Source organism: Schistocerca cancellata, chromosome 8 (assembly GCF_023864275.1).
Source record: "Schistocerca cancellata isolate TAMUIC-IGC-003103 chromosome 8, iqSchCanc2.1, whole genome shotgun sequence".
In the NCBI taxonomy this organism is placed as follows: domain Eukaryota; kingdom Metazoa; phylum Arthropoda; class Insecta; order Orthoptera; family Acrididae; genus Schistocerca; species Schistocerca cancellata.
In genome coordinates, this window is record NC_064633.1 from 57778576 (window position 1) to 57799915 (window position 21340).

A 21340-nucleotide genomic window follows, 5' to 3' on the forward strand; every position below is an offset into this window, starting at 1 on the left:
CAAATACAGTAGAAGAAGAATGGCTGGCTTTGAAGGATGAAGTAGTGAAGGCAGCAGAGGATCAAGGAGGTAAAAAGACGAGGGCTAGTAGAAATCCTTGGGTAACAGAAGAAATATTGAATTTAATTGATGAAAGGAGAAAATATAAAAATGCAGTAAATGAAGCAGGCAAAAAGGAATACAAACGTCTCAAAAATGAGATCGACAGGAAGTGCAAAATGGCGAAGCAGGGATGGCTAGAGGACAAATATAAGGAAGTAGAGGCTTATCTCACTAGGGGTAAGATAGATACTGCCTACAGGAAAATTAAAGAGACCTTTGGAGATAAGAGAACCACTTGTATGAACATCAAGAGCTCAGATGGAAACCCAGTTCTAAGCAAAGAAGGGAAAGCAGAAAGGTGGAAGGAGTATATAGAGAGTCTATACTAGGGCGATGCACTTGAGGACAATATTATGGAAATGGAAGAGGATGTAGATGAAGATGAAATGGGAGATACGATACTGCGTGAAGAGTTTGACAGAGCACTGAAAGACCTGAGTCGAAACAAGGCCCCTGGAGTAGATAACATTCCATTGGAAATACTGAAGGCCCTGGGAGAGCCAGTCCTGACAAAACTCTACCATCTGGTGAGCAAGATGTATGAAACAGGCGAAATACCCTCAGACTTCAAGAAGAATATAATAATTTCATTCCCAAAGAAATCAGGTGTTGACAGATGTAAAAATTACCGAACAATCAGTTTAATAAGCCACAGCTGCAAAATACTAACACGAATTCTTTACAGACGAATTGAAAAACTAGTAGAAGCCGATCTCGGGGAAGATCAGTTTGGATTCCGTAGAAATACTGGAACACGTGAGGCAATACTGACCTTACGACTTATCTTAGAAGAAAGATTAAGGAAAGGCAAACCTACGTTTCTAGCATTTCTAGACTTAGAGAAAGCTTTTGACAATGTTGACTAGAATACTCTCTTTCAAATTCTAAAGGTGGCAGGGGTAAAATACAGGGAGCGAAAGGCTATTTACAATTTGTACAGAAACCAGATGGCAGTTATAAGAGTCGAGGGGCATGAAAGGGAAGCAGTGGTTGGGAAGGGAGTAAGACAGGGTTGTAGCCTCTCCCCGATGTTATTCAATCTGTATATTGAGCAAGCAGTAAAGGAAACAAAAGAAAAATTCGGAGTAGGTATAAAATCCATGGAGAAGAAATAAAAACTTTGAGGTTCGCCGATGACATTGTAATTCTGTCAGAGCCAGCAAAGGACTTGGAAGAGCAGTTGAACGGAATGGATGGTGTCTTGAAGGGAGGTATAAGATGAACATCAACAACAGCAAAACGAGGATAATGGAATGTAGTCGAATTAATTCGGGTGATGTTGAGGGTATTAGATTAGGAAATGAGACACTTAAAGTAGTAAAGGAGTTTTGCTATTTGGGGAGCAAAATAACTGATGATGGTCGAAGTAGAGAGGATATAAAATGTAGACTGGCAATGGCAAGGAAAGCGTTTCTCAAGAAGAGAAATTTGTTAACATCGAATATAGATTTAGGTGTCAGGAAGTCGTTTCTGAAAGTATTTGTATGGAGTGTAGCCATGTATGGAAGTGAAACATGGACGATAAATAGCTTAAACAAGATGAGAATAGGTGCTTTTGAAATGTGGTGCTACAGAAGAATGCTGAAGATTAGATGGATAGATCACGTAACTAATGAGGAAGTATTGAATAGGATTGGAGAGAAGAGACGTTTGTGGCACAACTTGACCAGAAGAAGGGATCGGTTGGTAGGACATGTTCTGAGGCATCGAGGGATCACCAATGTAGTATTAGAGGGCGGCATGGAGGGTAAAAATCGTAAGGGGAGACCAATAGATGAATACACTCAGCAGATTCAGAAGGATGTAGGTTGTAGTAGGTACTGGGAGATGAAGAAGCTTGCACAGGATAGAGTAGCATGGAGAGCTGCATCAAACCAGTCTCAGGACTGAAGACCACAACAACAACAATATCTGGGATTCACGGTCATGTAAAATTTTTTGAAAGACGTCATGTTTACGCGAGTGACTGTTAGACTTTTTATTTCCACTATTGCAATTTCGGCCTGCAGATGTTTTGGCTTTAAGCCATGTCAGCTTTATACACGCTGACACTACTTAGCAGTGATACGAATGTATATAACAGCAAATGACAACAACTTATAAATGTTCAGCGTGTGTAAAGTTGACATGGCTTAAAGCCAAAACATCTGAACCTGATAATGGCCTAAGGCCGAAATTGCAAGAGTGGAAATAAATAGTTTAGCAGTCACTGGCGTAAACATGATCTCTTTGAAGTACTAGTTTTAGGTTACAACATGTACAATACGCCACACGGATCTAAGTTACTCATTAAGGTCACAGATCGTACAAAAAAAATCTGAAATCTTCACATACGTCTTTACAGTTCGTCCATTAATATTTTCCGACATTCCACGGTCTTTGTAATGCCCTGAACGCTCAAAATTATAACATATTTTCAGGGCTGAGTAGTAACACGTCCGACCATAATAATGGCCAATCCCGAATTTCTTTAGACTCACAAATGGTTCAAATGGCTCTGAGCACTATGGGACTTAACATCTGAGCTCATCAGTCCCCCAGAACTTAGAACTACTTAAACCTAACTAACCTAAGGACATCACACACATCCATGCCCGAGGCAGGATTCGAACCTGCGACCGTAGCAGCAGCGCGGTTCCAGACTGAAGTGCCTAGAGCCGCTCGGCCACAACGGCATGCCTCAACAATGCAGTCGCCTCGCCGTACAAAACGGGCGTGTAGTTAACCTCTTATGATTGGCTAGGAACCGTCATAGCAAATGATACTGAAATTACTGTGATTCTCAGTGACTCCATCTTCACCCTTTCACTGATCACGTAATCAGATATCTTAAAATTTGTTTACTAGATAATTAGTTTCTGAAAACCCAAAAATAACAAATTACTCCCTGCTTTACATATCTGAACCACTGGAGTAAATTTTTGCTTCCCCAGTATCATAAACTGGCGTATTACAGATCACAGATTTCTCTCCTCATATGGGTCACTCACTCAGACCAGATACGCAGTCCCACAGTCCACATCAAGCAGTCGGTTACGGACACTTACAAATATTCGCAAAACACGTACCGGCACATCCTGGTTAGTAAGACTACAAATAAGCATTCTTACGTAAAATCAAAATTATTTGTTAGCTAACATGCATGGTCCTGACAAGAAGTTAGTAATTCATATAAGCTTTACATTCTACGTTTTCAGCCGTTTTATCATATCTCTGAAAGTGCAGCAAATATGTTACTGAAATTTACACTACTGGTAGCTATTGAAATACGAATACATGGTGTAATGTTTCACTTCGTTTGTTATATGCTAACGTAGCTTTCAATTTTACAATATCAGGCATAATAGTTTGTCTCCTGTACATCTGGGCAGACGCCGTGAACTGCCAGCTGCTAGCCCTGCGACACTAGAGAACCTCTGTCACGGCGGACCCTCACCCACCAGCTGTACGAGCCTAACTTCTGTTGTGGGATACGCCCTAAGATCGTGTCGGATCTCCTTTCGCCCGGCGTATTGCGGCAACCCGACCTGGCATGGACTCAACAAGTCGCTGGAAGCCCCCGGCAGAAATCTTGAGCCATGCTGCCTCTGTAGCTGTCAACAATTTCCAAAGTGTTGCCGCTGCGGGATGTTATGCACGAACCGACCTACTGATCACGTCAAATAAAGGTTCGACGGGATTCAAGTCAGGCAATATGGGCGGTCAAATCATTCGCTAGAATGGGCCAGAATGTTCTTCTAACCAATCACGAACAATTGTGGCCTGGTTACATAGCGCACTGTCATCCATAAAGATTCCATCGTTGTCTGGGAACACGAAGTCCATGAATGAGTGCAGATGGTCTTCAAGTAGACGAACATCACCATTGCCAGTCAATGATGAGTTCAGTTGGATCAGAGGACTCAGTCTATTCCGTGTAAACTCAGCCTACACCATTACACAGTGCCTTCTTGACAACTTGGGTCCATGAGTTCGTGGTGTCTGCGCCACACTCGGACCCTACTATCAGCTCTTTACAGCTTGGGACGAGGCCACGGTTTTCGTCCAATTTTATGTTCCTTTTAAAATTTAATCCAAAATAGAATGTGTATGTTTACCACTGTCACAAAGTCTATATATCTACTTTAAGTAATAATTCAGAAGTTTTCCTGTAGATTTATTTTTGTTGAGAATAATAACCCTCCAAATTCAAAACGTAAACTGTCACCTGCAGTCATTGGTACGATTTCAGTGTTATTAACATGTTGGCTGTGCGTGCTCACACAGCCAGCCTCATCGTTTGTATCTGTAATATTCATTGGTCCGCAAGCGCTGCCAACGGTAGGCTACCGGTAGACGCGAAGTATAACTGAACTACACAAACAGTCACGGGTAATGATGTCAGCACTGCAAGAAGCAGCTGACGCTGCCTTCCCCTCGCCCCTCACCACCAAAACCCCACGCAAACCTATCGTTTCCCACAAACGCCGCGCGATTCGTCGACAGGCAGTAGAGGGGGGACTGAAGTGAAGGGAGAATAAGTGACGTAGCGCCGATGTAATTGGATGAGGGAGAGGGGAAGAGAGTGAGTGAACTAGAAAAAAGTGTGGAGTGTGTTACCTGTGAAGAGTTTGAAGTACCAGTTCATTGAAATTGAGTGGTTAGTTCACACTTCACTGGAGTGAAGCGTTCATTTAAACGACTCATTCACGAGCTCCCCATCACTAATTGGTTGTCTGTTGCCATAGGCCATTAACGCCAGATTTTGCCACTCTGTCCTAACGGATACGTTCGTCGTGCGTCCTACATTGATTTCTGTGGTTATTTCACGCAGTGTCGCTTGTCTGTGAGCATTGACAACTCTACGCAAACACCGCTGCTCTCATTCGTTAAATGAAGGACGTCGGCCATTGCGTTGTCCGTGGTGACACGTAATGCGTGAAATTTGGTATTCTCAGCGTACTCTTGACACTGTATCTCGGAATATTGAGTTCCGTAACGATTTCAGAAATGGAATGTCCCATGCGTCTGGTTCCAACTACCATTCCGTGTTTAACGTCTGTCAGTTCCCGCCGTGCAGTCGTAATCAGGTCGTAAATCTTTTAACATGGAACACCTGAGTACAAAGAACAGATTCACCAATGCGCTGCCCTTTTATACCTTGTGTACGGGATCTGTATATTTTCAAATCGCTATCCCATGGCTCTTTCACCTCATTGTATTTTATATGTGTCATGCCTGGTGCTACGTTATAAATGCCTAAGTAAAATAGACTCTATTCAGAAATAAAAGGTACTATCACATTCTTTGAACATCGTACGACGTATATTTGTCTGACGTGTTTATAACTCAGAAGAATCGTCACTCTTTCCATAGATCCTATCCTGCTCTTTCTAAGGTGAATACAGCTGTACAGACTCTGCAGAATAAATTTATTTCTTTGCAGATAAATCATGAAAACTACACAGAAGTGGACCTTTCAATCTCTTACAAGCATATGCGCGGTGACTACGATTTTGTGAAGATGTCCCAAGAACCACCAACGGAGACGGTCAAAATGTTGCGTGACTTTCCGAGAGCTTCAATAGAACTGCAGATGAGTGATCCACAAGTTCAAAAATTCGTAAGGTGAGTACTCTTCAGTGAACAGCCATAAGATATTTACATGTGACATTCAGTATAAAATACAATGCACTAGAATAATGAATTGACAAATAGCATATTAAAATTATCAGATAAAGCCGCTTGACACGTCTCCAGTTGCTTACATGTTATGGGAACTGACTATAAGAAAGAGCTACCAGTATTCTCCTCCAGAATAAGTTAAACACCCACGAGGAACGAGGATTGTGAGTTTAACATCGCACGGACAACGAAATTCTTAGAGATAGAGCATAAGCTGGGATTTTACGGGGATGTATTGATTCTGGTAGTGACTCAATACAAGAAACTAACTCCGAATAGCTCTTCTCCTTCGGAAAACGATTTTAGTGTCACAACTACTCGCTCGATTCCAGTTGTAACCGTGAGACACTAAACACTGAATATCTACACTCCTGGAAATGGAAAAAAGAACACATTGACACCGGTGTGTCAGACCCACCATACTTGCTCCGGACACTGCGAGAGGGCTGTACAAGCAATGATCACACGCACAGTACAGCGGACACACCAGGAACCGCGGTGTTGGCCGTCGAATGGCGCTAGCTGCGCAGCATTTGTGCACCGCCGCCGTCAGTGTCAGCCAGTTTGCCGTGGCATACGGAGCTCCATCGCAGTCTTTAACACTGGTAGCATGCCGCGACAGCGTGGACGTGAACCGTATGTGCAGTTGACGGACTTTGAGCGAGGGCGTATAGTGGGCATGCGGGAGGCCGGGTGGACGTACCGCCGAATTGCTCAACACGTGGGGCGTGAGGTCTCCACAGTACATCGATGTTGTCGCCAGTGGCCGGCGGAAGGTGCACGTGCCCGTCGACCTGGGACCGGACCGCAGCGACGCACGGATGCACGCCAAGACCGTAGGATCCTACGCAGTGCCGTAGGGGACCGCACCGCCACTTCCCAGCAAATTAGGGACACTGCTGCTCCTGGGGTATCGGCGAGGACCATTCGCAACCGTCTCCGTGAAGCTGGGCTACGGTCCCGCACACCGTTAGGCCGTCTTCCGCTCACGCCCCAACCTCGTGCAGCCCGCCTCCAGTGGTGTCGCGACAGGCGTGAATGGAGGGACGAATGGAGACGTGTCGTCTTCAGCGATGAGAGTCGCTTCTGCCTTGGTGCCAATGATGGTCGTATGCGTGTTTGGCGCCGTGCAGGTGAGCGCCACAATCAGGACTGCATACGACCGAGGCACACAGGGCCAACACCCGGCATCATGGTGTGGGGAGCGATCTTCTACACTGGCCGTACACCACTGGTGATCGTCGAGGGGACACTGAATAGTGCACGGTACATCCAAACCGTCATCGAACCCATCGTTCTACCATTCCTAGACCGGCAAGGGAACTTGCTGTTCCAACAGGACAATGCACGTCCGCATGTATCCCGTGCCACCCAACGTGCTCTAGATGGTGTAAGTCAACTACCCTGGCCAGCTAGATCTCCGGATCTGTCCCCCATTGAGCATGTTTGGGACTGGATGAAGCGTCGTCTCACGCGGTCTGCACGTCCAGCACGAACGCTGGTCCAACTGAGGCGCCAGGTGGAAATGGCATGGCAAGCCGTTCCACAGGACTACATCCAGCATCTCTATGATCGTCTCCGTGGGAGAATAGCAGCCTGCATTGCTGCGAAAGGTGGATATACACTGTACTAGTGCCGACATTGTGCATGCTCTGTTGCCTGTGTCTATGTGCCTGTGGTTCTGTCAGTGTGATCATGTGATGTATCTGACCCCAGGAATGTGTCAATAAAGTTTCCCCTTCCTGGGACAATGAATTCACGGTGTTCTTATTTCAGTTTCCAGGAGTGTATGTCGTAGTGATGACCCGCGGTTAGCATCACCAGCTGTTGACAGAAAACCAAAAAATAAGTTGATCGATACGGAGAGGAGGCAAGGCCACTGCGAGGTTCATTTTTGGAGGCTACTGAGAGGACGGGATTATACGTATTGGTTGGTCTCCACACGATCAGTGTGGGTTCTTGGTGGCCATGACGAACACAGATACAAAGCCCACGACAGTTTTGTGCGGAGAAGGTGGGTGTGAGAACTAAAATGGAAACCGACGAGTGCAGAACTTTCCGTACTCCTGATGATTTTCGAAGAAGAGTGTGCATCCAGCTAGCTGCCATTGCCCATCCGACATATGCACTACCACTTGTTCACCAGGATGGTGGGTCATGCAAGCTTTGTTTCGGAATCATGCATGGATTTCAATCGTCTCTCATTGGTATCTAGGGTAATTTGAAGCTCTACAGCATTGGAACAGGATCCTAAAAAAAACACAAACCTGCGTTCAACACTTCAGCTAAAGTTCGTCTTAGGACAACGCACGTGCTGACTGCGCCCACCTTGGTAACACCTTCCCACATGAGTCAGGAATCAAATAAATAGAGCAGCCTGGTATGAATCCGACTGAGCCTGCTTGGCACCAGTTGAACTGCGACGCGGTAACCTTCTCACGGACTGAGTGACTTCAGGAGAGCCACAATCGAACACTGGGATACGGTGGGTAGCAACGTATCGACTGCCTCGCTAGGAAGCATGGGCTCTATGCTACATCGGACCTCCCCATTTTTCCTGAGCTGTATCATATTGAATGAAAAATGGTTCAAATGGCTCTAAGCACTATGGGACTTAACATCTGAGGTCATCAGTCCCCTATATTTATAACTACTTTAACCTAATTAACCTAAGGACATCACACACACCCATTCCCGAGGCAGGATTCGAACCTACGACCATAGCAGCAGCTCGGTTCCGGACTGAAGCGCCTAGAACCGCTCGGCCACAGCGGCCGGCCATACTGAGTCGATGAACTCACAATAGACGCAGAGTGTTTACCTGAAACCTGACTTCAACAAACCTCATAGCGGTTGGACACATCTGCAATAGAATTAACGCGAGGAGTATTCCCTTGGGTCAGTCTCATTTAATTGTGGACATCTGATAAGCAGATCCAGTATTTTTGACCGTTATCGGTATCTCACCAGGATTACAGTAACTCATCAAATCACAAGCGTATTCATGTTCATGTGTCCTGTAACGAAAATTCATTGCTTTAAAAATCTTCTACTCAGTAACTGTACGAGCGTAACTGCATCTCTTAAAAACACTCACTCCAAACAATTTTAAGATATTTCTAATTGAGACCTGTACTAATCTGGATTAATCAAAGAGACAAAATTCAAAGGTAAAGTACAAGTTTTGCTACGCGTTTTCTGAACCGGTGTGAGAGCAAGAAACGCAACAAAGTCCAGGGCGAGATGGTGCGTACCAGAAGGACGCTGTGCGTTGCGAAGAGATGAACTCTAAACATTCAAAAAACTCACGTTTTAATGCGAATCAAAAAATTTCCTTCAGCCTGTATCAAACTCAGTACGAACGTACGAGTAAATAGAAGTACCTACAGTCTTTCTTTCCTCCCAGCACCAGCCGCAAATACTATAGAGAACTTGGATGAGAGCCGGGTGGCGGGGAGAGAGGGGGGGGGGGGGGGAATCGTATGCGTCCTCCGACACAAACGTACGGTGACTTCCGTAGTAAAGACGTAGAGGTAGAGTGATTTCCGCTTAAATTTAACCTGCTTATCTGTGACCCCATGTTCCGAGACAAAAGCGTTATACGTATCTGCTGCACTGTCGTACCTTCTGATTAAGCGTAACTTACGGTTTTTTTCCTCCTCATTGTAAAATCATTGAAATATTTCAAAAAGTAAATGGTAGAAAACCTACGTCATTCATAAACAAACCCACTCTTTTAGTACCAATGAAACACATGTTGTATTGCTCGAGTTTGAAAATCAATATGGTGTGTCACATATGTGCCATGAACCTAACTAGGTACGTGTCCTCACTAAGGTCTGGGATTTTAAAGTAAAATTGTTGTTTGTAGAGAGACTTAGCAGAATGTTAAATATGGAAAACGTATGTTTCAGTACCAGAATAGGCTTATTCTCATGCGAATTAAAAACTTAAAATATAGCAAGCAAATTATCAGCCGGCTGTGGTGGCCGAGCGGTTCTAGGCGCTACAGTCTGGAACCGCGCGACCGCTACGGTCGCAGGTTCGAATCCTGCCTCGGGCATGGATGTGTGTGATGTCCTTAGGTTAGTTAGGTTTACGTAGTTCTAAGTCCCATAGTGCTCAGAGCCATTTGAACCAAATTATCATCACAAAATTTGAAGATGATTTTGAGATATAACACTAATTTTGTTTACATTATACCAAGTCTGTTGCGACATATGCAGTCCATTATCAATTATGTACACACCAGCAGATTTTCTGAGGAGTGTAGCAATCTTTCAAAACGCTGTTTATAATGTGTAAGGAAACACAATTACGGACATTCTTGGAATGAAGAAGACGGTGATATGATTTGATCTGATCTTCGTAAAGCAGACACTCCACCTCATCTACAACACACATTCCGCCACTCGATCGCTCACAGCCTTGTATATAGGCACGCACTTTGGCCGGTTGTACAAACTACGACTAACAGCCGGTTAAGCACTGTTGCACAAGCACGGAATAAAGCCTAACCGGAGATTTCAGTATTTTTTTTACCAAGTTCGGAAAGCTTCACGCTAGATGGCAGCACCAGACATTTTTGGGGCACATACAGCCCAACGCTCAGAAGTCAAAACTGTGTATTACTTTAGTGTCGGGATATACAGACTTGCCACTTCAGTGGGTCGCAGCCCCCTATACTACGACTGCGTAAGGGCCACAACTTCAAAAATATCGTGCTATACCGAATTTGAATCCCTCTGGCCAAATGTTCTAGCTAGACTGATCTCGAAAGAACCAAGTTCTACAAGTCCCTCTCTCTTTATTTCGGGATGGAATGGAAGACGATTAAACAGTGTCTCTGCGCTCCCTCCTGCCCTGTTTCCCTCTTTCTCTCCCGCCCCACGTGTCTCCTTCCTCTTCGTGAACCCACTGATGCCCCTCCTCTCTTCATCTCGCCGCTTCCCCAGCTGCCCCATGCTCTCCCCTCCTTTTGCATCCTCTCTGACCTTTCCATCGGCAGGTCCCACCTGGCAGTTTTATTCTTCGTCGTGTGTGCTCCAAGTGGGTTTTAAGTGTGTTGTTCCGGAGTGTTTTTAATACTGTGGCCGACCTTTAACCTGTGCAAGCGCATTCCGTGTCTTCTCTGTTTTTTAAGAATCGCCAACTGTGTTTTTCAACTTTCTGGTGACTTTTTTAACTGTCCCCCATGAATGTCTCCATGTCAGTGTATTTTTACCTCCATTTTCTCCCCTTACTCTGTTTTATGTTCCCCTTTTTTATCTCCTTATGTATGTATCATTTTACTCTTGTTTTAGTTGTCGCTTCACTTGGCTGAAGAGCGGCAGATTGTGCCGCTGACAGCCCTCCCTTGCCCATATGGGGCAGGGGAATGAAATCACAATAAAGAAAAAAAAAGGACGATTAAAACAAACGGAAAAATTACAAGAACGGGCTGCGAGATGTTTTAGTGGAACATACGCATCTCATCAATCACGCAGTGGTGCAAGCTTTAAAAAAACCGTCCCTCACAACTTTTTTATTGGAAAAGCTAACAGTTCGTTTTGTTTTCGTAGTTCCGGTGAGAAGTTCGACCTGGTGATTTTCGAGCGCCTCGGCTACCTGGCGTACTACGGCCTGATCCAGAGGGTGGGCGCGCCGCCCGCGGTGGCCTTCATCACGCTGTCGCCGCCGTCGTCCATCTACCACGGCTTCGGGAACCCGATGAACCCCGCCTATATGCCCGACATGTGGCTCGGCTACTCGGACCACATGGACTTCTGGCAGCGCCTCTACAACACCTACTTCTACCTGAGGCTCATGTACATGTGGTTCTACGACCTGATGCCCGCTCAAGAGCAGCTGATGCACAAGTACTTTGGGTCCGATCTTCCACCTATCTACGAGATGGAAAGGAACTTCAGCCTCTTAATCATTAACAACCACTTCTGCATGGAGTATCCCCGGCCACATCTTCCAAATATCATCGAGCTGACCGGCATACACGTCGCGACTGAGCAGAAGCCACTGCCGAAGGTAAGGCTCTCGATACTTCTCTACGATTTTTGCGTAACGTTATGGAGTAGGAGTGTCTAAATTACAGCCGTTGAAGTACCACACAGTACGAGTACGTATTGCACAGTAGTTACGTTATGTTATCAAAAGTACACAGACATCTGGCTGGAAATGACTTAACAAGTTCGTAGCGTCCTTCAGCGGTAATATATGGTGCCGGCCCACCCGTAGCCTTGATGACAGCTTCCACTCTCGCAGGTATACATTCGATCAGGTGCCGGAAAGTTTCTTGGGAAATGGCAGCCCATTCTTCACGGAGTGCTGCACTGAGGAGAGGCTCTGAGCACTATGGGACTTAACTGCTGAGGTCATCAGTCCCCTAGAACTTAGAACTACTTAAACCTAACTAACCTAAGGACATCACACACATCCATGCCGAGGCAGGATTCGAACCTGCGACCGCAGCGATCGCGCGTTTCCAGACTGTAGCGCCTAGAACCGCTCGGCCACTCCGGCTGGCCTGAGGAGAGGTATCGATGTCGGTCGGTGAGGCCTGGTGAAGTGTTGACATAAGTGCCAACACCGTTTCTTGAGGAGGCCGAAATGCACGCTGTGAAAGCTCACGCAAGCTGTCGTGAGGTCTGGAACAGGTCAGAGAAATAAGACTAGCAAGCAGGAAGTAACTGGTAGAATACTTAACTTTATTCCATAATTGGAGAACATAGGTCTGACGGTACAGGCTATATAAGATAACCAGCAGAGGATAAATGGCGCCTTGCTAGGTCGTAGCAATTGACGTAGCTGAAGGTTATCTAACTATCGTCTCGGCAAATGAGAGCGTAATTCTCAGTGAACCATGGCTATCAACGTCGGCTGTACAACTGGGGCGAGTGCTAGTACGTCTCACTAGACCTGCCGTGTGGCGGCGCTCGGTCTGCCATCACTGACAGTGGCGACACGCGGGTCCGTCGTATACTAGCTGACCGCGGCCGATTTAAAAGCTACCACCTAGCAAGTGTGGTGTCTGGCGGTGACACCACACCTGGCACCAAATCGGCGTTGCAAAACATCCAAAAGGTATTCCATAGGATACAGGTCACGACTCTGTGCCGGCCAGTCCATTACAGGGATGTTATTGTCGTGTAACCACTCCGCAACAGGTCGTGCATATGAACAGGTGCTCAAACGTGTTGAAAGATCCAATCACCATCCCGTAATTGCTCTTTAACACTGGGAAGCAAGAAAGTTCTTAAAATATCAATGTAGGCCTGTGCTGTGAGAGCGCCACGCAAAACAACAAGGGGTGCAAGCCCCCTCCATGGAAAACACGACCACACCATAACACCACCGCCTCCGAATTTTACTGTTCGCACTACACACCTTGGCAGATGACGTTCACCGGACATTCGCCATACCCACGCCCTGCCATCGGATCGCCAGGTTGTGAACCGTGATTCGTCACTCCACACAACGTTTTTCCAATCGTTCAATGATTACACTCCTTACACCAAACGAGGCGTCGTTTGGCATTTATCGGCGTGATATGTGGCTTATGAACAGCCGCTCGACCATGAAATCAAAGTTTTCTCACCTCTCACCTAACTGTCACTGTACTTGGTGGATCCTGATGCAGTTTGCAATTCCTGTGTGATGATATGGATAGATGTCTGCCAATTACACATTATGACCCTCTTCAACTGTCGGCGGTCACTGTCAGGCAACAGTCGAGGTCGACCTATACGCTTTTGTGCTGGACGTGTCCCTTCACGTTTCTACTTCACTATCACATCGGCAACAGTGGGCCTAGGGATGTTTAGGAGTGTTGAAATCTCACGTACAGACGTATGGCACAAGTGACACTCAATCACCTGACCACTTCCAACGTCCGCGAGTTCCGCGGAGCGCCCCATTCTGCTCTCTCACGATGTCTAATGACTACTGAGGTCGCTGATATGGATACCTGGCAGTAGGTGGTAGCACAAAACATCTAATACAAAAAACATATGTTTTTTGGGGTACCCGGATACTTTTGGTCATGTAGTGTATTTTGTTCCCCGTTCCTGATCCTTTACTAAGCTTGGTTTCCACTGAAATTTAGATAATAAAGTGCATGAGATAGTGAATGGTTCAAAGAGGTCACTCACCCTTCTATTTAAGATGCATGGTGTCCTTTCGCGTTTATTGGCGCTACAGTAATTACAGGAAATACAAGTTCATCGTTATGTTGACACATCACGTTTCACTCCTTCACAGAGACTAACTCTGTTCTTACTTGAAGTAAAATGTGAATAATGGATGTATCTTGCTATTTTTGCCACCTTTGGACTTTAATTAATTGAAGCTATCTACTTCAGTGACTCAATTTACATTATTTTTGTACAGCATTTATATTGGGATGCTAAATAAAGTGTCTTAGTCAAGACTGGTGCTCTGTTTTTAATTAACCTTCAATGAGTAATTCACAATGCTCCATCTTCAGAGTTATTCATGTCTCTGGAGTGTTTTCTTGCTCCTGGTGAAAAAGTCTTTAACATTGATTCAAAAAGGCGGAGCCAATTTCTCTCCAATTTCAGTTGAAACAATTCCACACTTCTAGAATAGGGATAAAAATGGGTAAACTCCGCCAAATTTTGTCGTCGGTCAGGTTCGCGGAAACTGACACATCAGTTTTCGAGTATATGGATTCGACATTTTTTTAAAAAAAGATGATATATTACAGATTATTTATCTCATAAAAGACAACTAAGGATTCTCTTGAAGAGAATTTTATTTGATTATCTTGTTCAAGATGTCACATGGCTACATTAAAAACTAGGGTGTAAAGATAAAATTTGTCAATTTTCGCGAAGTCGCAATAAATGAGGTTACAGAGACAGGAAAAATCTCAGAAACCAATGCCTAGAGCTCCAAGTTTTGTAGAGCACGTACAACAGTTTGAGATTAGATCTAAACCTAATATTACACATGACAAACGCAATACAAGAAGGGCAAATGCATGTCAGGTATGGAGATGGCTTTTGTTCTTGATGAGTTTCTTGATGAGTTTGGTTGCTTGTTAATAACACGTTCCTTTCTCAGATGTACACGTTCAGTGATATCAGGTACCAGGTAACGACTGTTGTTCGTGGCAATCAGGTCTCGTTGGATATATATACATATATATATACTTTAAATCTTATTTCTACGCAACAAAGAAATCATAACGATAATACGACCAAGTGACTATAAAAAACCATTGTTTAATGATGTAATACCATTTTGTAACATTCCCGTATGTATTTTGTCAGTGAAGTAGTATACCATATCTAATTCTTTGGTACTAATATATTAATGTGTTATTTTATTGGAATGCTACAGCCTTTTATCGCTTTTTTTTTAACATTGATTTCTGTTTTTCTAGTAAATGCATCAGACGCACTCAGCAAGCACGATGCAGCTTGCATATTTTAGTACATCTAGATTTTATGCCACCTCAATTTGAGCAAGATGGACTGAGTTTCCTGCATCTTTAAGACATTTTACCTAATTCTCTTTGCACAGTAATCTGGATTTGTTCCTCTGCAGAGGAGCACACAACTCCATCCGCACAACACTCCAAGTCATGTTCACGTCAGCCCAACGTATATGTATAGACAGTGTGATTAAAGGAGACATATTTGTACCCACAGGACGTGAAGAAATTCCTGGACGAAGCAGAGCATGGAGTGATCTACTTCAGTCTGGGCTCTAATGTGCGCAGCAACTCGCTGCCAGATTGGAAGCGACAGGCATTTGTGGAGGCATTCCGCGAGCTGCCGCAGCGTGTGCTCTGGAAGTGGGAGAGTGACACCCTGCCCGACCAGCCAGCCAACCTCATGGTCAGCAAGTGGCTGCCCCAGCAGGACGTTCTGGGTGAGTACCCGAACACTACACTGTGTGCTCTGGAAGTGAGAGAGCGACGCACTTTGTTTGTTCGGATTTCCAAGGAGGGCCAAGCATATATTCAGAGGAAACTTGATTGATTTAAAGCCTTAACCTATTGTTATGCTAATTGACCGATGACCCCCTAGGGATAATCTGTCCTTCAGAGCAAGCCCCATCCCTACTCTTCCATCTTCCCCACCCATCTGGGATATGTACAACCCCTCCCCCTCACCGATAAGAGCACACTTTTGATATCAAATTAATCGATGAATTAATTGTGTTTATAGAAAAAAATTGTAGGAATAATCCTTGACCTATTGTGCCACTTCCAATATTCTGTTACTGAACATGAGCTGCTTCAGGTGAGGCTTGAGCTATTCGAGTAGCCCCCTTCCCACCACTCAAATTGATTGACTAATTAATTAAGTCAATATCCTTTTGTGTGGAACAGTTTTCCTTGGTGGATACTGCCCTCTTCTGAAAATATTGATTGATTGGTGGGAAATCGATTGCAGTGTGTGGAATATTGTTTACTTAAACATTTTATGTGATACAGTGTGTGGAATATTTAAACAATTGCGACATTTTTTATTCTGATATCATAAGGAGTACCGTTGTGAAACACTCACCACATGTAATTACACAGTCACAGATCATGCTAAATATATCTGGCGATCGCTGGGCTGCACCACGCACAGCTGTCAGATCCCGCACCACCCTGTGAAGGACCGCCGATGTATCGTGATATTAGCGTGCTTCAAGTGGTTACTTCCCGTCACGTACCACTGCTGGGTGCGCATGTGCCGCCAGTCATGACCAGACCACACCATGAAAAAAATAGCGTTCACGTGGGAAACACCCAAGCCTTCCCTTGTTGGGTACTGGCGCAGGCGAGAACTTCTTCAAAGACAAATGACTGACTAGGAATCGTTGCCAAAGTCAATAAATAGGTTGACTAATTAATTTCCAAGCATTTGATCGTGATGTAGGGGATATAAGGTGAACAAGGTAGCTCCCTGGTCTCAGTCATAGTCAGTCTCTGGAAGAAGAAGAACCATGAAGTGTGAACAGCGGAGATCGTGCAGCTGCCCCTAGCAAAATAGGATGAAGCAGAGAAGTAAGTACTCCTTACTAAATAATACATCTTGGTCTCTCTGTCTGTAGGTGCTATTATTGGATATAATGGTTCTTCATCTTTTCGACTTCAGCTTCAGCTGAGACGACATCCAGCTCGCCGGGACCTGCAGTGTTGTGGGATCCTCTAGCAGAACTTGTCAGCGTGTTGGAACCAATAAATGTGGCCTCTGGAGGACTGTACTGGACTCCAAGACACGCATCATCCCAGAACATTCCAGTGTTACTGCAAGGACAGAGTGTTGTGTGGTGGATGAGAAGCTGCCAATCCCCCCACTGCCCTACTGCTTTTCACTTCAACTTTTTTAACAGCTAACAGTTCGAAGCGCTTAGATATTCACATAGAAGCATCAGTAAGCAGTGACTGGAGTGTTGTGTTAGAGACTGAAAATGAATCGAGAAGTGTCAGAGTCTAGTTTACAGAGTTGGAATGGGATGAACTGTGTCGTGCACAACACTGCATCGAGCAACAGATGACTTCCGAGTGTTCTCCATCTCTGAACATTTACTTTGGTGGCCTGACCCTATCTATAACATCATTGTACGGTGGCGTGACACTCATGGAGAAACCTGTACGTTGATCCATTTATCTGCAACACTCCACCATTACAAACCTGTCCAGCCTACAGATGGTGCTATCCCTTGTGCTGGAAAGACTGAACTGTGGGCTGCTGTATGTTCAAACTGTGTGTAAAGACATCATGAACTATCTCCGCACATACAGTGTGCATTCAGACAATTTAGAACTGTGTATAAATACGGTGTCGAAAGAAGAAGCTAAAGGAACACCCATCAGTTTGAAAGAAATACACAAGGTACTTAGTGCATACCGGAAATACTGTAAAAAATGAATTAGTGGTTTTTGTTGTTGATGTAATGCATCCTATGTATCAATGCTGAAATGTAAATTATATATTCAGAAGCCATGGTCAATATTTCACACATGGAAAGTACAGGCCAAAAGCGGCTAAAAATCTCAAATAAACATGGCTACACAAATCAAGTGTTGTCGAGATACAACACATTTTCTGTTGCCATTCATCAGTGTCTGGGAACACATGGGATCCCTAAGCGTTAAAGTAGATGTATGAAATGTTGTCTGTGCATCTGAATGCAACATTGAACACGTCTCTGAAATAAGTTACGAAACCTCTCACGCAGTGCTGGGGAATTCTGTATATGCTCTAAGGTTGCTTCAATTCACAAGCATAATTCCTCAAGAGAGTTTACCTCGGTAGCATAGACCAGGTTTTTGATATGGCCCCACACACATAAATCCATGGAATTTCAGACCAGAGACCTTGGAGACCATAGCAGAGGCCCTCCTCTACCTATCCGATGTTGACTATTGTAAAGTCTTGTAGTGCAAGGAAGCATGTGAGAGCATGTTGTTATGAATGGCCGGTATCCTCTTTCTACAACACAAATGCACACGTGGATTACTACAAGTCTTTATTTACATGAACTGGAAACTTGAATAGCGTCCATGTGTTGTGGTACAAGCTCTTCAGTAATAGTCCCCTTGCAGACAATGTCGGTAATCTTGCTATTACAAACTTGAGTCTCACTGCTAGTAAGCAGAAGTCCTGCTACAGTCACTAATCTGGTCTCTATGTACTGTCTTAACCTGTGATGAACTATATCCACTCTGTGAGATAACTGACAGACGCCAACTGCGTGATTGAGTCAGTAAGATCCTCTGGTCAGTAGCAGCGGCCTAAATACATGCGGCCGAGATAGCGTTGGTGGCGCTTTGCTTGTCGGTGTGTCTCTGTCCTCTCTTGTGGTAGGCGCGCTTGATTCAGTGCCTACTATCGATCTTCGCATGCCATCTTTGCTGACGGTGTGCTGGCGACAGCTTACACCAGCACAACCATACGTCCGAGTTAGAAGCCGGCACAGTTGTAAATGAAAATGTTTTGAAGCTCCATCATGCATGGACCACATACTCAAGTGATTCAGTCGGACGTATTCATATACGTCTGGAAGTACAGTCTGCAGGAACCGCATGTGTTGCTGTCTGGTTAGTCTGAGTGGTTTGAGGCATGGTTCAATTAAGTGGTCTCCGAGCAGTCCTGCTCAGACGTTCAGCGAATAATGCTGCTGATGACGTGATGCATCTGTTGCAGTAGAATTGACATTGGCCCAAATCTAACAGTAATGGTAGTTAAAAATACTGTCACGGTTAAATCTAGCCTCATTTGTTAATAGAATACTGCTTACAAACAGGAGATTTAGGGTTCACTGCTGTTGCAGCCAATGGCAGAATTTCTCTCTAGGAGGGAGGGCATGCACTCGCTGGAGATAATATGGACAGAGTACTTGCCAATGTAAAAATCCGCCACACACTGCTATGACTCGGGACACGCTCTTGGGTAGCAATCCTCCTTGTTGATGCACTCGGACGTTCGTGTACAAAGCGTATAAACTTTTCGTCAACATCATGTGTTCATATATGGTGTGAAAAACTCGAAGTTTCTTTAAGACGCTGATGTAGCCAGCTAAATGTACACCTGTTAGGCTACCTGTGAAGAGAAAAAGCTTTTTCACATAATCATGCAGCCTCAAGGGCACTGCCATTCGCTCTGCCATAGATGAAGTGCACATCTGCATACTCTTCCTTGGTGTAACTTCTGTCCATGGTCCCGTCACCTTCGTAACTGACTGTGAGGCCAGTATGGCACAGTGCATGAGGGGAAAGGGAAGTAGCTGTGCATGCAACAATCAGATAGTCAATCCAAACCTTGAGATACCAAAGTAAATACTGCAGTATCCAAGCGCATTTGCAGTTGGTTCCCAACGCGAATTAATGTTATACTTTGGCAACCGTTGATTTGCTGATCCTTGTTTACTGTAGCTTCTGAGCTACTTTTGATCTGTACTTTCGATGTGTGTGAATTATTGACCATCACTTCTGAAACACCCTCTATACATACATATTAACGCAAATCATGTGCATTATTTCTTAATTCAGAATCCTCTCGTTACAATGTAGTCACGATAGATCAGTTGGTAAGATGATTGCGCTATAGTGGCTACACATATTGTTATCACAAGTGTTCATTTTTTATAAAAGCCCACTGCACACCAAAATCTGATTTTGTCAGTATCATGGATCCTGAGAAGGTGGATGAAGAATCAGGACTTTGTTGTAAGCGAATGGTCCTGTGGTGGTGCGGAAGAAGACCAGAATAAGAAGAAGAATGGGATATGCCTACCAAATAATATACGAGCGATGATTGTAGGTCCATCCAACGGCAGCAGGACAAATGTTCTCATGTCATAGGATCCTTTGAGAATGTATGTGTATTTTCAAAAACGCTGTTTCAACACAAGTACCAGCCATTGCAAAAGATATTGCATGATGTGGATGGTGAAAAATACACGACATTCAGTCAAAGCAGACAAATCTCCTCTCTCCCCCTCCACTTCCCCCCCCCCCCCCCAAAATGGTAAAGCGAAACACAGTGTTCGTATTTGACGATGTTGCAGTGGAAAACCAGGATCAAATTCTACGGTCTTTCTGGTTTGGTCATCATATGTGTGTTGACATATTTATTTGAGTCAGACATATTCCAGAATCCCACAACACTTGGTGAGGGATAATGCAAATTTCACTATAGCTTTTAAACGAGCCACTTTGAATTTAAAACACATTTACCAGGCGCATGTAGGTACCGACATGTGAGTGAATGATTTTGTAAAGATATACACAGATTGCTGGAATCACACACAGCTGGTTTCGAGTTACTGATAAGTCAAGAAAACTGAATGATGCTAGGTATAGATGGAACTTCCAGAAGTTTTTATATATATGTAGCTATGACAAAAGTGATGATGGGTTGGTATATGCTGCATCATGGGCAAGTTCGCACATATGTCAGCCACTCAGCCCGAGGGGATAGGTGTACATAGACAGAGAGTGCGTCTGTACATAGAGGGAAAATTTCAGTCTCTTGGGCGTGAATTTAAGGAGCTAAAGATGTCTGCCCAGACCCCTCTCAGGCTGATCAACGAAATAGATGCTAGGGTTAAGGAACTAGACTACACTTGCATCATTCTGAGAAAGAAAGTAAACGACTTAGCTCTAAAAGTTTGATTTAACTGAAAAGAAAGTACATAACTTAACTGTGAAGGCCGACAGACTTGCTTGCAAGATGAAAGCAGAGTTGCCCATTTGCAATATAGTCGACGGGACCGATTGCGGACCTCTGGTACAGACCCAAGTTGAGGGTCTGAATCAGAGGCTCAGACGGTTCTGCGACAGTGCAGGCTGCAGATTCCTCAACTTGGGCCAAAGGGTGGCTGCGTTTCTGGTTCCGCTGAATAGGTCAGGTGTCCACTATATGCAGGAGACGGCCACACGGGTAGCAGGGGCTGTGTGGCGTCGACTGGGCGGTTCTTTAGGTTAGAGGGTCTCGGGAAAACACAAGAAGGGCTTCAGTCACAAAGGGTGCAGGCCGAGCACAGGAAGAACATAGATACAGGAATCATCGGTGAAACAGTTGTAAATTGTCGTAGCTGTGTTGGGAAAGTA

General features: G+C 44.7%; 1 protein-coding gene across 1 annotated transcript in view; it reads left to right on the forward strand.

Moving 5' to 3' along the window:
* The window catches only part of LOC126094684 (UDP-glucosyltransferase 2-like), a 114823-nt gene that overhangs the window by 40174 nt on the left and 53309 nt on the right, over positions 1 to 21340 (forward strand). Inside the window, exons 3-5 of the mRNA XM_049909205.1 lie at positions 5528 to 5709; positions 11328 to 11787; positions 15435 to 15657. Of these exons, the coding sequence (XP_049765162.1) occupies positions 5528 to 5709; positions 11328 to 11787; positions 15435 to 15657 (865 nt within the window). The remainder of the gene's footprint in view (positions 1 to 5527; positions 5710 to 11327; positions 11788 to 15434; positions 15658 to 21340) is intronic.